At 43.1% G+C, this 16,819-nt stretch overlaps 1 protein-coding gene across 1 annotated transcript in view; it reads right to left on the bottom strand.

The window, feature by feature from the left end:
* The window catches only part of LOXHD1 (lipoxygenase homology domains 1), a 152,649-nt gene that overhangs the window by 83,089 nt on the left and 52,741 nt on the right, over positions 1-16,819 (bottom strand). Inside the window, exons 11-16 of the mRNA XM_018078765.3 lie at positions 15,751-15,911; positions 15,370-15,456; positions 12,642-12,777; positions 10,667-10,821; positions 7,330-7,490; positions 198-274 (exon numbers count right to left, since the gene is read on the bottom strand). Coding sequence (XP_017934254.2) covers positions 198-274; positions 7,330-7,490; positions 10,667-10,821; positions 12,642-12,777; positions 15,370-15,456; positions 15,751-15,911 — 777 coding nt within the window. The remainder of the gene's footprint in view (positions 1-197; positions 275-7,329; positions 7,491-10,666; positions 10,822-12,641; positions 12,778-15,369; positions 15,457-15,750; positions 15,912-16,819) is intronic.

Genomic DNA, 16,819 nt, shown 5'->3' with positions numbered 1-16,819 from the left:
TTCATAAACTGGAATTTAAGAGTCAGAGGCATTTCCAGCTGAGTGACCTACTGCAGTTTCTTTCATAAGAGTGGCAAAAAAAAAAAAGCCCAGTAGATTTACTGCGACCTGACAAGAATTATTAAGAAGAATAAAGCAAGTAAACATTTGCATGTACAGCTCAAACCCAGACCTTTTTTTTTCCAAGTTGAACTCACTTTTTAGCATTGGTGACTCCCCAGCAGGCACTAATTCTCGGACAATCTGACCATCGTCCTCATTTTTGTCGAGCCATCTGGTTTACAAAAAGAAGTAAGTTATCTCTGAATAATTAGCACCTGTTAGACCTTTGAAAATCTAGGCTGGCTCCACACACACTCCAAATCCACACCATAGTCAAAAAAGATATTTTTACAGGGTTCTGTATCTCTGTTAACTTAGCAGGAGCTTGACCAGACCATACGGCAGCCACGCTTTAAACCTCCATTTTTCCAAGAAGAGAGAGAGAACCCTGCTCACAGTGGATAAACATCTGCTGTGATGTCCATCTGCCTAAAAAGCACAAACTCCACAACCACAAGTTATTCCTGTGAACAGGCAGTCTCAGTCTCTTGAAATCATTGACCTTCATTGACCAGAGAGACTTGCAGCCTTTATTACTAACACCCTTGATTGCAACCTTTATAGCATGTAGGTTACTAAACCCCCTCTTTTTTTCAGTCTTTCTGTACATTAGTTTATCATCTCTTTTCCCTTCCTTACAGGTAAGTGTTTATATCCCTTTTTTCTCCACCAGGAAGGGGATGAATTGTGTTGTTCCCATTTTCAGGGTTGGGAATGTGCAGGCAGCTGCCACCAGCAAAAAGGAAGGATTTCCTCTGTTTCTCAACATTGCTTTAATGATTCAACTAGATTAATTAAAAAAAAAAAGAGAGCTGGGCACAAAGCAGGCTGTAACATGATCTCAAGGGAAAAAATTCTGAAAGGAAAATCATAAAATGGTTTGAATTGCAAGGGACCTTAAAGCTCATCTTGTTCTATCCCCTGCCATGGGTAGGGACATCTTCCACTAGACCAGGTTGCTCCAAGCCCAGTCGAGCCTGGCTTATAACACTTCCAGGGATGGGGAATCTGCAGCCTCTCTAGGCAGCCTGTGCCAGGGCCTCACCACCCTGATAGTAAAGAATTTCCTTCTTGATATCTGATCTAAACCTGCCCACCTTCAGCTCAAGATCACTCTCCCCTTGTGCTATCACTACATGTCATTTCAAGAAGTTCCCTCTCCAGTCTCTCCGTGAAAGTCCCCTCCCAAGATGGGGGGGAACAAATTGCTAATCTGGTAACCTTCACAGTTGCTCCTTCAGCCTCAGGGATAAAGGATTTTCAACCCCAACCCCATAATGTCCATACAGCCACCCTTGTATGACAACAGCAAGGGCCCTGGCAGAGGTTTCTGACTTTCCACTTCAAACCTAGACTGCTGCAGGACTCAGGATATTCCTGTAAGCATCTGTTTAGGGTCAGGTTTCCCACAGTGGTGCTACCACAGCAGGAGCAGTTCCCAGAGTGCCCATTGTTCCCAGGTATGCATCTATCTGCAGCAGCATCTTTTGCAGCTAAAAATACTGCTTAAAACCAGCAGGGGCGAGAAAAGGACAAGTGAGCAATCTCTGCCGGGTCATGCAGGGTATTTAAATGGCTATAATAATTCCCAGAACTAGAAAGAGGAAAAACAAACCCCTAGAAACTTCCTTTTTAAAGGCGCCCACATAGTTGCTACCGTGACACATACATTGTCCTTGGTTGACCTGGATGCCAAAAAAGGAGAGGAGCTTACTTTCCATTTAATTTTCCATCTTTGATTTTGATGGTGAGTCAGCACGTATGGAAACCAGAAAATGACCCTCATAACAAGGATTTGAGGACATGAACAAATGCCCACTGAGAGCTGGACCGACCTACGGCACCTTGCTGGTAACAAGCCAGCAAAGCTTACAGTCATGACCAGTTGAACAAAGAAGGAACCAGATATTTTCGAAGACCAAAATGACTCCATTTTATCCATCTGAAGAAATATTATATTTTCAGTCTCGTCTTCTCTCTTCCCACCAAGAGAGAAACAAAAAACACAAAGAAACCATGTCAAAAAACAGCACCAGGAAAGAAAACCAAACGTGAGCTACAGCCAGCCAGCCCTGGAAGCACGAGCAGCAAATGTTCTCATGCAAAAGAGGTGCACAGAACTCCCAGCACGCAGACACATGTCTCCAGCCCCAGCTCCCCTCTGATTTTCGGGAGGTTGTCAGGTATGCAGCCTACCCCATATTCTTCCCTTTCACTCTGCAAACCAGGTGGTCTTGTGCAGATGGGCTTGGAAAGGCCTAAAAGCTAAGGTGGTCAGCGCGAAGGTGATGAACACATGAACATGTGATGATCACACAAACACCATCAGATGAGGGCATCAGATGTGGTGGTGTGCCTCAGGGGAGGCTGAGGGGTGTAGTGGGAAAGGGGAGCAGAAAAATCTGTGGGGAGTACATGAAATTGTCATCAAGAATTGAGCAAGGGTAGAGTGCAAGGGAAGCATGTTAAGATATCACCTTGTCTTAAGAAAGGAAGCCTTTATTGATGTTTTAGGGTTGGGGGATTTTTATTTTACCTGTGAGAACTGGTCCTTTATACCTTTGTATCATGTAGTTCTTTGATGCTGGCTCTGGATTCACATCCTTGGACAGGTATCCAATGGCATCATCCCAAAAGTCAAGATGCTTCTGTGTACATGGATGTTAACTGGGAGGACCCACAAAACTCGAGCCTGAAGTCCACCACCCCAGGGCCACTGAATTCAGCACGTTCTTCAGGAAGGCAGAAGCTCACAAGGTAGGCACACTTCTGCTCACCTGCTGCTGGTTTTTGTGTCCTGCAAGCTGCTGTTTCTGTTGCCAGTGGACATGCTGCTGTTTTCTGTCACCTTCACCATTGCTGGTGTTTTAGGGATACCTGGGATGTATCCAGGTGAACTGCTTTTGCACCAAGGTGGCAGGATAAAAATACATCCCACAAGAAACAGATCTCTGTGTGCAGAACAGCAAGTGATATCTGCTTCTGCAGTGAGGACAGGTGACAAAAAAGGAATCAGAAAAGGAGGACACACTCCTAGATAAAGAAACTCCCATTCTACCAATGTTGGTAGATACTGATGGCAAGAAGAGGAGCATGTTTTGGACAGAGGAGGAAGAGAGAGGTTTATCAGCAGAAGTGGCTAAAGGCTCCTTATGTTGTTTCAACCAAGAGAACAGGTAGGAATGGCAGAACTATTTTCTTGAGGAGATTACTCTAGTGACAGAGAAAATATCTGGATGAGCAATGCCACTGCATTCCATCCCTTCAGAACACATGGAGCAATATCCTTAATTTTACCTCAGTGTAATTCCAATAGCGTGTCGCTGAGAAGCAGATTGCATCCAGGGGTTTATAGCCTTACAGAGAATGCAAATGGATTGACAAATTATAAACACATCAGGCTGCAGAAAATAGAATTTTTCAGTGCAGTGCCATCATATTCCTAGTACAAAAGACCTGTCAAAATCTTTTGTTTTATGAGAGCTTCTACATTATATCATTGAATGTAATTCACATGCCACTGTGTATTTTGCAAGGGTGTAGTTGTGTCCTGTGTCACATACTTGGTTTTAAAGAGATATTTTATGACCAAAACCTCAAAGAGGACGCAAATATAGCATGAAAGCCACTTCTAGAGGATCAGAGAGTGAGGGGAGCACTGTAAAAAATATGGTATGACATCATGAGCATTTGAAATCCAGCCTGCATGCAATTAGAATGACTAGCACATCCATTAGATTCAGAGATACATAAGTATTTACGTGTGTCTTTAAATATAACCTATACAAAAATGTGTAGAATAGATAGACATTTCACATTATTTTTAGGCAAGAAAAGGAGATTTCTCTGGCTAGTTTACATGATGAACATTTTAGGCATTTGATTGAGTAAATGCTCTTTCACAGGAGTCTCCTAGTGCATCATCCCATTCATGGTCTGTCTGTTGTTCTTCAGAGAATTAATGATGTTCCCTTATGCTTGTGCTGGATAAAAATTAGGACGGTGAGGGCCATATGCTTAGAAAAAAATTAATGACGTATCACTGAAGATTTCAGTGGAGCTGTAATGATTTATAGTGTGTAAAATTCTATCCTGTCACGAACTCACGACTTTGCCTGATCGAAAATTCATTTCTGTCTGGGATATAAATACTATAAAAAATAGGCATTTAGAGAACATCCGCTAGTCCATTCCTGGACTTCCAGAGCACTTTAAGGAGAAAATGAAACCTGAAGAACTCAGTTCTGATCTTCAAAAAAGTTTGGCTCCAGTTCTGGGGTGAAAGGTTTGCTCCTTAATTTTGAACTTTCCAATGGAATTCATCGTCACAGTGCCTAAACCCCATCCGGTATTATAAAGTTCAGGGATGCCACTGAATGATTCAGTGCTCAGGACCTAAAAGCACTGATATTATAATGCTATGTGATTGTAAGGGGGAAATAGTACTGCAGTGCATCCAAGTGATGTACTAGTAATTCTGCAAATCACACTTGGAGAAGATATTTGCATTTACTTCTTGCAAGCACAGATCAAATGACCACTTTAAAAATCACTGACTCTAAGCCAACTGTTTAGAGAGTTGAAAGCACAGGCCTGGGAGCGTCATTATTCCTTGACGCTCTACCTGAATCTGACACAAACTCACAATTAATCCACTTAGCTTCTCTTTATCTCTGCTGGCTCCCTTGTACGACAAAGGCAGTTCTTCTCATAGAGCTCTTGTGATTACTAGGTAATAGATGATCCTACAGAGTCATAAAAAAAAGCTTTCAGATTAAAAGGCAAAACACAGTCGTGTATATGAATATGTAAATAACAAGAACAGAGACTTCAGAGAGCTCTATGCAATGAAGATCTATGAGGGTATCTTAAAAGACATCAGCTGCAGTGGAAGCTGGTTAGCCAGCTCTTTGCTGGAGCATCTGCTCCCCACATGGTGCTGCAGCCTAGTTTGTACAGAGGTAAGAAGTCTGTGAAGCTTTCTGCACAGGTGAGATATGTTTCTGCTAGGAGGCATTTTGTCCTTCAGCTGTCTCACAGAAGCAGCTGAATGGCAGAAGGTCAGTAGAGCAGCTTTCAGTAAGAACTCAGCAGCAAAATGGGTTTTCTCCAGACTATGGAACTGTGCTGTGTAGAAGAGTGGAAGTTAGTCAGGTCTTGGAGATAAAGGCAGTGAGGACAACATGTCTACTGGCCAAGCAGAATGTTCCCTGGTGTCCCTTGGATGGAGTCTCTAACTAACCTCACTTGCATTGCCTTTTCTTGGCCAAGTCTTCTTCAGCATCTTGGCTCTGAAGAGGCAGGTGAAGCAGGACTTTCTGGGCTCCCACCAAAGCAGCAAGCACATAAGCTGTCCCTGGCCTACAGGACTGGAGAGGAACATCCAAACGCTGCAGGTCATGGAAATGTTTGTCCCTCACATGGAGGATGCAGTGGGTGAGCACCTTCGCCCTCAGATGTCTCCAGACTCCATGACGACACCCGTACTCTGCGATGATGCCTCAGTCTCCCGAGAGACACGGGCATCAAAGATAATGAGAGGGAGCAGCTGTCCCTGTGCTTGATGGTGATCAGTCATGTGACCTTCTCAATCTGAGAGGAAGAGATAATGCTGGCACAAGGACAGCAAATAGAGCCACACAACAACGCTGATACCGCTTGGGAGAAGAGACATTTAGAAAGATAAGAAGAGTGGAATTCCACCTCTGGCAACCCGAAGCCTTAATTCACCCCATGAATATTTTGGGGATAAGGCCTTGGGTTTTCTTTCTCCTTCCTTTTTCAGTCCCTGGCCTGAGGGGGAATGCCCTCTGGATTCTGATGTTCCTGATCCACAGGTGTGAAGCTAAAGGGAATGGGGTCATCTCTCCAAGCTGAGGGAAGAAGCCCAGTTGAACAGTCATGTAAGGAGACAACTCAAAAGGAAGTATTTAAAATAAGCCAGATGCACGGTGCAGTTAGACACAGAAATATCTCTGAGGAGTCTGAGCAAAACAGCTCTTCACGTGGACACTTCATGTCCAAGGAAAAACCTGTCTAGCCTGCTCGCTTTAACTCAGTAAAACATATGGCCGTTAAATATGGATCAAAAGGCAGAAATGACTACGTGGTGGTTTGTTCTTTGAGAAGGGAGAAACTGGTTTGCTTTTCACAACCAAGATGACACTGCATCTGCTGCTCCGTGCTGTCTCCCCAGTGAGTTTGCTCTCTGAAGTGACGTGGCTTTAGCAATGCAGAGAGGCTGGGGCTGGCTCCTGTTTTGTGTTTGGCTGACTCCCCTCGTCATAGTGGAATTCTTCCAAGACCAGAGACAAGTAACCAGATTAGACACTTTATCTTTGTTTGCAGTTTAAAAATAATTGTGTTTGAGTTTTACAATTCCACTGGTCCCCAGGAGATGACCTTTTAGAATAGGTGCTTAGTGTTGTGAAATGGAGCTCAGTGAAGGTTCATGCTACAGGGTGGACACTTGGGAGGGCAAGCATGACTTTACAGGACCCTGAACTACTCTGAAGTTAGTCTCTCATGTTTTCAATCTAGTTCTCTCTAGTTTGTGCTGCAATGTTGAAGCAGAGCCTAGTTAGTGCCAGAATAGATTGTGCATCTTGCTCCCCACAAGCAGCCTCAGTACAACTCATTTCTTTTGGCCACTTGATTGTCTAGGGAAGAGAAGAATACATTTATAACCTACCCATAGAGGTAAGTTACAGCCCTCTGCTGTACCACTATCTCTGCATTCCCCCTCATGCAAGGAGCTCTTGAGATGGCAGCATTAAGATTTTGCATTCTCTTAACACAAAAATAGCATCCCATTGCTCCTGGAAAGATGGGATGTGCATGTGAGGGACCAGAACCTCGTTCCACACATGCAATAACACCAGCAGATTGCAGAGTGTGTTTCTGCAGCAGGCAAGTGCAGTGACACTGGATGTGGTACTGGAAGGTTGTGTTTTTATCTTTTGTAAATTCTCTGCATTGCTGAGCTAATTGCTGAGAAGTTCATAATTCAGATTGCTGTTCATTTGGTAAGGGGAGTTAGCTGTATCTTAAACCTCCCAAACCACACTCTTTGCTTTCAGGCTTAGCAAAAATAAATGAACTAATGAATAAATAAAAAGGATTAAGCTGTGCTCAGAAAATTCCAGTCATGGACCAACAACTAGGCTCTTCAAAGTCTGGCAAATGCATAGACAGAGGCATAATTTGCAAGCATTGTTTTTCCAGTACCTGTAGCAGGGGAATTCCACAGCCTCACTTTCTGGCTGTCCTTCTTCCCTCACTATCACTTTGGCAAGGTACCAGCCACTGCTTCCTCCTTTGCCATCATGCCCTATCCTCACCCTCCTCACCTGCTTCAGCGTTACTGCTTCGACGAAGAATTCATCAGCCTTTGAGAAGGAGAAGAAAAAAGGTAAGGCAATATTTCTCCCTAAAAGCAAACCAACGACCCAAATTTATTATTGCAATCAAACCACCATCATCAGCATGCTGCAAGATAATTCTTCACAAGATGAAGGAGAAAGCACGAATTTACCGAAGAATGAAACCTCGAATATTTGTCCTAGATGTATAACATTAGGTTTGTAAATATATGATCTGCCAGCATTTTAAATCTCCCATGTCATTGCATGCCCTCCACAACTGTAAAAAAGAGAAGTAATTTGGTTATTAAGAAGTTCATAGAGAGAGGCAGGAAATCCAAGTTCAAACTCCTGCTCAGAAATGAGCTTTGTGGAAAATCCAAAGCAGGTCACTTCAGACCAAATCTACAGAGGTATTTGAGAGGTACAGTTCAAAGACATTACTCTGTGTTAAATTCAAATGACATGGACTACTGAGCACAATTTACCCCCTTTTAATTTCCTGGCATGCCAGTATGGGCAGGGCTGCACAGGGGTATCTCCAGCTGCTCCATGTGCTGTGTTGAGAGGTAAATACCCTTAATACCCCATGAGAGACATTTATCTCTTTTTTTATTTTATCTCTTTTTTTTTTTTTTTTCCTTCCCTGGAAAAGGTCTCAAAGCACCAACCTAGAGACTACCCCAGGTGATGGCCCTTCAAGACCAGGGCTCTGTTACCCAAGGGTGTACTGGGACCAGCAGTTCTCAACAGTTGAAGGAAGAGAAATGTATTGAAAGAGCGAGTTACTCCTGTGAGAATCGGGCCAGACAAGTATCTGTGGCACATGTACAGACACACACACACATGGCACATGTATGGTAAATACTGGTTGTAAACACACAGCATATCTGCAGCATATGAGCCCAACGAAAGAACTGACTGCTGTGGTTACCATCTGGCTGAGATGCCTTTCTAGGTAAGAGAAACCTAACCACTGTCATTCAGTTGTCCTTCATCTCCCAAAAGCACATATGGTGGTAGCATATATCCAGCTAGCTCCCAGAAAGCATGGTGGCAAGGCAGTGTTTACGTAAATACTGAAATTCATTAAAACAATCATAATTTTTTCATCATTCTGGACTCCAAACTGGCTCTTAAAATAAAGACAACTAAACATATTGCCACTGTCTAAAGTGTTAATGGTGGGCTCACATATGTCAATGTTACTTACATACTCAGAACTGCTGAATTGGGGATTTAAGGTATCAAAACCTCACTGAGTCAGTCAAAGCCAATGTAGTTTAATTCATTAGGCCTGATGCTCACCTTACTTATTAATGGCTGATATAAATTAATGAGTAAGTAACTAACTGGAACCAAACAGGGCAAACACCTAATTTAGAGGCATCTTTAAATCTTACTTTCTACACAGGCTGTTAGTTTACATCTGCAGGCAAACTTTTTAAGTTAAATTGGTAATCAAGGTACTGTTGGTTTAAGTGGCTGTAGATTAGAGACCGCACTGACTAAGCTGCATTTCTTTTTAACAGGGTATCTGAGTTAATCAGTGCAGATATACTCATTCAGTCTCTTGAATACATGAGCCCTAAGTCTGTCAGGATCAATTCTTAAACAGCTTCCAATTCATTCATCAGCTTTCAGCTCCTCGTGCCAGGACAGCAGTTTTCCATTAGCAGTTTCCAGTTTGGTTACATCATTTGCATACTATTAATCACATGATTTGATTGCCAAAATTATGTTTCCCTTTTTATCCTCCTTCTTGTAAGTTAGCCTATAACTCATTTTTTGGGAGTATCCCATAAAATAGCCTTCATCTGTGTTTAACATAATTGTATCCTCTGTGAACCAAGCATCTTTCTTTGGAACTGCACTGAAACAGTCTTCAAACCACCACCAAAGCATATCTAATTTTGCTACCATTTTGACTTAACTAGGCTTCACCAAATGACAAAACACCACACTTCATAGCTTGGACCTACATTTTAAAACTAAAATATCTACAATTTAAATGCATAGGCAAAAAATAAGATGTTTGAAATGTCCATGTGTGCAAACGTTTATATCATTTAACAGCAGAATGGACCCTCACACTTTGTGATTGCCACATTTCCACATACAGACCGTACAAGCAAAAGAAATACTGGAGGAAAGTTGCTTCAAAGTCTAAAAAAATTCAGTGATTTCAGTGAAGAATTTGAAATTCTGGACAGTCAAAGGCAAATTCAATGTGCTAATGCATATTTCAGAAGCCTAAATTCAATGGTCTATTTTGAAAACATGACCTCCTTTTATCTTCATTTTCCCTCCACTCTGAACCTTCAATCAAGTAATGACAGAAGACATGGGAAATCTGCAGAGTTCTGTGATCAGATTCTCAAAATCTCCTTCTGGAGATATTGATTACATTTTACTAGTCTAAGTTGGACCCTAGAGATCCAAAATTGGATACATATTAAGTAGGTTGACCCCATAGATCAGACCAGCACACTATATGCTTGCTGATACTGCCAATGCTGCAAAGGCTTTAACTACAATTTGACTTCTTCATTATCTCCAGCTTTTCAGGGAATAAGCTTTGTCTTCACTTCAGGCCATTTCCAACCCCTTCTATTCAGGACACAGACATACAAAAATGTATTGAAAACCTCTTTGAAACTAAGACACAAAAATTGAGTGCAGGATGGTTGAGGGAGACTGGAGGAAATATAAAGGAAACATGTTAATCTTTCGGTTCTGAATTTCACATCAAATAAGATGCTTTTTCTTCCTTTGCCCCAGGAGCCAAATTTTTCTGTATTGATGGAGGAGGAAAGGCTCCCCTTTTATTCTTGGAAAATTTCCTGAAAGCCTACTCCAATCTGGAGATGCAATTTCAGCAGTCAGCACTTATCTGGGGAGCAAACCAAGAGACTCTTTTATGAACACACAGACATCAAGCAAGGGCACACTGTCCCTGACCCAAGCCTCCCTCCAGCTGCAACCTGTTGTACGATGATGTGTCCACATGATTTATTTCTCCCCTGCCGCCCTAGCCCGAGCTGGCAAAGAAATCAGCTGAGTTTACAAACACACCGCCTCGAAGAAAAAGAAGGAATAAGACAAAAAAAAAAAAAAAAAAAGAAAAAGGTAAACCGAATGAAATTTACGAAACCGTCGCACACTTTTAAAACCTGTCTCGAGGTGCTGCCGTGCGAACTTACGTTGCCTTTTTCAAATTTATTGACGGTGTTGATGCAGTTGTAGAGGACGCGCTCGCCCGTGTCCCCCTGGTCGCCGATGAGGCAGACGAAGACGTTGGCATCTGTGCCACTCCCGCTGACGGTCCCCGTGCAGACTGTCACACGGTACTTTATCACTGGGGGAGACATAAATTAATAAAACAATTTCAGCCACGCGATTAATTGCCGTTGAAATTTACTGCGTCTTTCGGCAGGCCTGTAATTAACTTTAAGTGTCCGTGCTCCCAGCTGGTACTTGTGCTGATGTACTGGCTTTTTACACTTCCTGGTTATCGCCAGGGGAAGGAAACAAGCCAAAATAGGAAAACACAAAACAGTAAGAGGACCCATAAAAGCCCACCAAAGAAGGACATAAAGATGTTGACCACTCCAAGTAAAGCCTCATGAGTTGGAGTGCACAGCCTTGTTGAGGTCCCAGTCCTGCTACCTCCCCTCCTGCCTTCCCAAAACAGTCCTGGTGATGGGGGACCTGGTAAAGTGTTTGGGGAAAACAACACTTTCAGCTTCCAGGGGCATGGCAGGAAGACAGAAAGAGTTAAAAAGGGACAAGTGCTCACAGATCTGAGGAATGGGCTTTTCATGTTGGATTTATGGAGCAAGACAAGCCCAGTTGGCCCCATCCCCTTGAGATCCTTATAATCCTAGAATCATAAAATCATAAAACCATTGAGGCTGGGAAAAGCCTCCAAGATCATGCAAGACTCCAAACTTTATGCAGGAGTTTGAACTGTGTCCTTGCCACCTTTGAGATCTTTATTTAGGATTTTTCTGGGTGGATTTTGAGCTGCCACCTTCCTCCCCCAACCCTGCCCTCACCTCTGCCCTCCCATCCCACTGGGTGAAGGATTTCCAGGAAGAAATATCACAAGGAAGAACCAGCCCATAGACCAACCTTTGAGAGAGGGATTTTCTTCTCCAGCACAAGGAAGGGACAAGAAGTGTTGCTCCCACCCTCCCTCCAAAACCCACCTGCAAGCCCAACACGCAAGTCCTGCACCTCGACTCTGTTCAGCACAACTGCTCCTCACAGGGAAGTGCCTGTGTGAGGACCCAAGCTGCCCTCTCCACAGTTGATTAAAAATACATTTCAAAACCAGGTTTATTTACATTTTAATAACATCTGCAATTACAATTACTCTTCCTCTCCTGAGGAACTGCTCTGCTGCATGCAGATCACCGAAAGCAGAAATTTCAGAAAACAGGGGACTTGTGGTCTACAGAGTGTGGGTGGAAATACGAAAAATCCCACTGGTCACCCTGGGATATTCAGCCCTCGAGATATTCTGCCCTCCTAAACTCTCCCCCTAAATACATTTAGTTCTTGTGACACAAGGTCAAGGCAGAAGTGGCCGCTTCAGGAAGCCAGTGCAAAGTTCTGCAGCTTTCCTTAATTAAATCTCCAGATCAATTAAATGAATAAATAGTTTGGATTGCTCATACATACTGAAAGATGCATTTGCTTTTGCACTACTCTTCTGTGTGACTTCCTATATATTTATTTATACATACAGCTGCATAAATTTGCATATAACTAAATAAAACTTTAAACATGATTGTTAAATTGTAGATTGCATTTCAGCTAAGCTTGCTTTCCATGAACATCCCTCAGACCTTGCATTTCACATTTTAAGGGAAAAAAACCCACAAGTTTTAAAAAAACTCAGCTAACTCTGGAAGCAATTGTGCTGGGGCCAGATCTCTCCCATTTCCCATCACAGAGAAATTCGCTAAAAAAAAAAAAAGGGAGCAAAAAAAGCCTGGGATTTCTGAGGCTTCATGCAGCTAATGATGCACACAGAAAATACTGCAGAGAGAAAGTGCCAGAAAGAGAAGTTAATTGAATTGCATCGGTCTGCCTGTACATCTCTCACACAAAGAGGGTTTCTTTCTATTCAGGTCCTAAGCAAGAGCCCTGCACAGAGCCCGTGGCTCTCACCTGGCATGACTTCAGACACCAGAGATCCCTCCGCAGGGAGCTCCCTCACGATCTCGTTGTCATCTTCATTTATATCAAGCCAGCGGCCACAGTTGAACGAATACTTTTCTTTTGTCAGCGTTTTCAGCAGAGTTACCTTCATTAAACCAAAACACTGCATGAGTTCAGAGGCTTAAAGACAAAAAAGCAATAAGCTCCTGACAGGCTTTTGCCAGGGAGGCAAGAGCAGGTAGCAGCAGAGAAACAAAACACATTAATAATGAGGCTGTAATTCTGACTCGTGCACTGTAGTGATGCACAAAGTCATAGCTGATGGCTTTTCATTCCTCCTCTCTCCAATCACTCCACGGTGTTGTGAAAGTTTTGAAGGACTCTGTGGCACTTAAAACTTCTCATCATAAGACACTGTATAAACCCATGGAGCAAATCGTTGGTGGGGCTTGTGCTGCTGGTTCTCACTACTCAGAATCAGTGCATGAGAAAAAAACCCAAAAAATAGCAGCAAGCTTGGCCAAAGATCTGTAGTAGCTTCCAAAGGAGTAACGAGCAAATAAGATAGTGGTCTGCAGTTGTCTGGTGAAGGAAGGGTACGATGAAGGTCTATAAAATCACAGGTGACATGAAGAAGGCAAAGAGGGGTCAACTGTTCATTATTCTGCCACAAGAAATACAGGGCACCAAATGATGCTTGTGGAACAAAGTTGTAAGCAAACAAAAGGGCACAACTAGCCTGTGAAGTCCTTGCCAAAAGCTATTATGGTTGCTAAAAGTTTAACTGCTCAAGGGGAGGCTGGAAACTTTGAACAATTGGCTGGAAGAAAAATCTATTAAATGCTTTGTATTTGGTAGATCTGCTCAGGAAGTGAGTGTCCAATTAAATAGTCAAAAACTGGAAGAACGTTAGGAGGAAGTATCATAAGTGCTTGTCCTTTTCTTACACTTCTCTAGATGAACTAGATGGACTTTTGGCCTGACCAGGGTGGCTGCTTTATGTTCTTGTCATAGAAAATAAAAGCCTGACCTGACACGAAGCAAACCTGGCATGAAACGTGTGAGGACTGGATCATTTAAGGCTTCATCTAAGTTCCTAGAGAATAAAATGGATGTACAAGTGGTGTGATTCATGTGCCATGAGGCTGATGCATCCAGAAAACAGCAGACTGGCTGTACATGGACAGGATGATTTCATGGAGTCAGAGAATCATAGAATCATTTAGGTCGAAAAAGACATGCAATATCCTTGAGTCCAACCATAAGATCATTGATGCATTTCATGCATCTTAGCCACATTTGCTTAGACAGTTTGGCCAAAAGCGAATCCTAGACACACTGCCAGATCCTTCTCGCCCTTCCTGAACACAGTTTTTGTGCAGGAAAATAGGACCACAGGGAAATACATAACTACACAACCATTCTTGTTCATCATTTGATGAGCAAGAAACAACACAGATGATTGCAGTGGCCCAAAGTCTGACCAGCACTTTCTTTCTGATAAAGACCACAGTCAGACACCTTCCCCCACCATATGCTGACAACAGCAGTATTTGTTGCCCTCTTCCCACTGGAGGTGGGTGTTGGCTTCGGATGCTTTTGCAGCTCCATGACAATGCAGGAGAACAGGATCTGTCAAACTGCATTAGAGGCACGTGAGAAAAACCTCCAAGCGCTGCATTGTGGTTTATCAACACAGTTGTTTACAGATGCAGAGCTAAGCCTGTGTTTTGTTAATGCCCTTCAAGCTGCTCAGGAAGAGTATGGGTGAAACTTAGAGCTGAACTTGCTGCCCAGACAACCCAGGGGAGGGCTGATAGCACGGTAATCAATGCTGGTAGAGCCTGAGGTTCAAGTAGATCACCCTTTTAATTTCACAAACAGCTCAGTGCTGCTCTCCTCTGCACAGTCTCTGTGGCCTCCTCCAGTCTGCAGGTGATCACCTCCTGTCAGCATTTCAGGGCAGGTGATTCTCCACTGTGCAGCAGTTCTCTGCTATAATCAGTTGTTTGTTATGGACAGTCTAAACAGGCCATAGAAGGAGTGGGTTTGCCTCTCTGTACAGTAGTAATGTCTGAGAGTAGGAAGAGCAAGGAAAAACACCCTGGTAGCAGTGAGATGGGACTACAGTGGTCTGACACTGGAAGGATTGGAAAATGTGGTTTTCACCACCAATCTGGGCTGTTGGGAGCTGCCTCTTCCCATTACTCTGATTTCCTATACACAGAATCTTTTAGGTCAGAAAAGCCCTCCAAGGTAATTAAGTCCAACCATTCTCCCAGCACTGCCAAGGCCACCACTAACCCATGTCCCCCAAGTGCCACATTGACACAGCTTTGAAATACCTCCAGGGATGGGGACTTCACCACTGCCTTGGGCAGCCTGTGCCAGGGCTGGACAACCCTTTCCATGAAGAAATCTTTCCTAATATCCAATCTAAACCTTCCCTGGTGCAACTTGAGGCTGTTTCCTCTTTTCCTGTCACTTGTTACATGGGAGAAGAGATCAAACCTCACCAGGCTAAGACCTCCTTTCAGGGAGTTGTAGAGGGAGAAGTTTCCCTCTAAGCCTCCTTTTCTCCAGGCTTTCACTCCTCAGCCTGACAGGGAGGCACCTCTGACCACTGCAGCACATCAAACTCCACTGCCAGCTGGGGAGCAGTGACCCAGGACTGGCTCTGCAGACCTCTCTGACCAGTCTGGCTTTTCAGATCTATCTTCCCTTGCTGTCCCCTCACCTTATTCAGATGCCAGCCAGCGAAAGGATTTCTTTTCTCATGCCATATCCGAAGCTTATAAAATGTGCCCAGATCAGGGAGCTCAATCTATAGAGGGGAAAAAAAGTGCATTATCCATTTCTGTATGTCAGCAAAAGATGCACACAAACGACAACTCCGAACATCTTTTCAGAGCTAAATCAGAGAGGAGTCAATAACTAAGCCTAATCCCTGCTTGCAGAAGACAAGCCATGTCATTTGCATCACTACCAAACTTCACCTCCAATAAAGTAGGATTTACCAATGTAAAGACCTCATGCTGATGATTTTCCATGCAGGGTTGAAGCTAATGCCCTGGAAAACAATGCCAAGCCAAATTTACCACTTGGACAAGATTCATACCATGAACTTGTCAGTCTGTCCAGTTTCAAAGTTGTCTGAATTGTTGTCCAGCTTCATCTCATCTGACTTCCCCTTGTCTCCATAAATCTGGAAGAAGATGGTGGCATCTGTCCCTGCATTCTTAATGTCACTTGTCCAGATCCACAGAGACCAGGGGTTCTCTAGAAAGAAAGGTTCAAGGTATTTGTTTTTAAAAATAAGTTTTAAGGGTAACCTGGTAAAAAAACCGTAATTCTCATTATTTCCTCTGATAGGTAGAGAGGGCAGGATGATATGAAAGAAGACCAAGACATTTCCTCTTTTTCTGCACAAACATAATCAGCTGTTACATGACTTAAAGGAATGAGAGTGGCTGGAAATAAATTTCTGTGATTTCATTTAAAAGAAAATTAGGAAAAAACAAAAATCACCACTTGTCAGGTAAACTATATTCTTCTGTTATACATTAGTAACAGGGTAATGCAGGAATGTGCTCCATCCCTGTAATTTCAGTATACTTGTCAAACAATTCTAGCTTCACAGACCACAAAGCCAAGGAAATATTCAGCTTTCCTTTCGCCAAAGGGAAAGAGTCTCCAGTTACTTGAGCACGGTGCAATGCAGCTCCAGGTAGCCCCTCAACTTCCTGGATCTATGTCTGGAACAAGGAGCAGTGCTATACAGACATGGAATCACCTCATCCTGAGCTAATGAGCCTTCCTGAGACTGCACTAGTTACCCCAGACCCTGTTTGTAAAACAGGCTGGCTCGGAGGCTACTCAGCTATCCCTAACCAGGCTGCACCATGGGGGGCAAACACACTCAAGAGCAATGCAAAGATATTTTCCAAAAGTTTTTAAATTACTTAAATGCCTAAATCCCACCCAACTTCAGTCAGCACTTTTTTTTAATGCTACGTGACGCGCCAAAAGATTGTGGCCAAGCTGCAAATTTTTTATCTCTTAAGTCTTCTCTTTATTTTAACCGTAAGACCAGCAAGTTTACATTGATTTTCATATGAGAGAGTGGTTGCATATATAGAGGTGACATTATTTCTTCTAAAGAGCCCCTCATCTGCATTCTTTATTGA

The sequence above is a fragment of the Manacus vitellinus genome, unplaced genomic scaffold, assembly GCF_001715985.3.
Source record: "Manacus vitellinus isolate BGI_N305 unplaced genomic scaffold, ASM171598v3 scaffold_42_pilon, whole genome shotgun sequence".
NCBI lineage: Eukaryota > Metazoa > Chordata > Aves > Passeriformes > Pipridae > Manacus > Manacus vitellinus.
The sequence above is the reverse complement of the archived record's forward strand: the minus strand, read 5'-3'. Positions and strand labels throughout refer to the sequence as shown.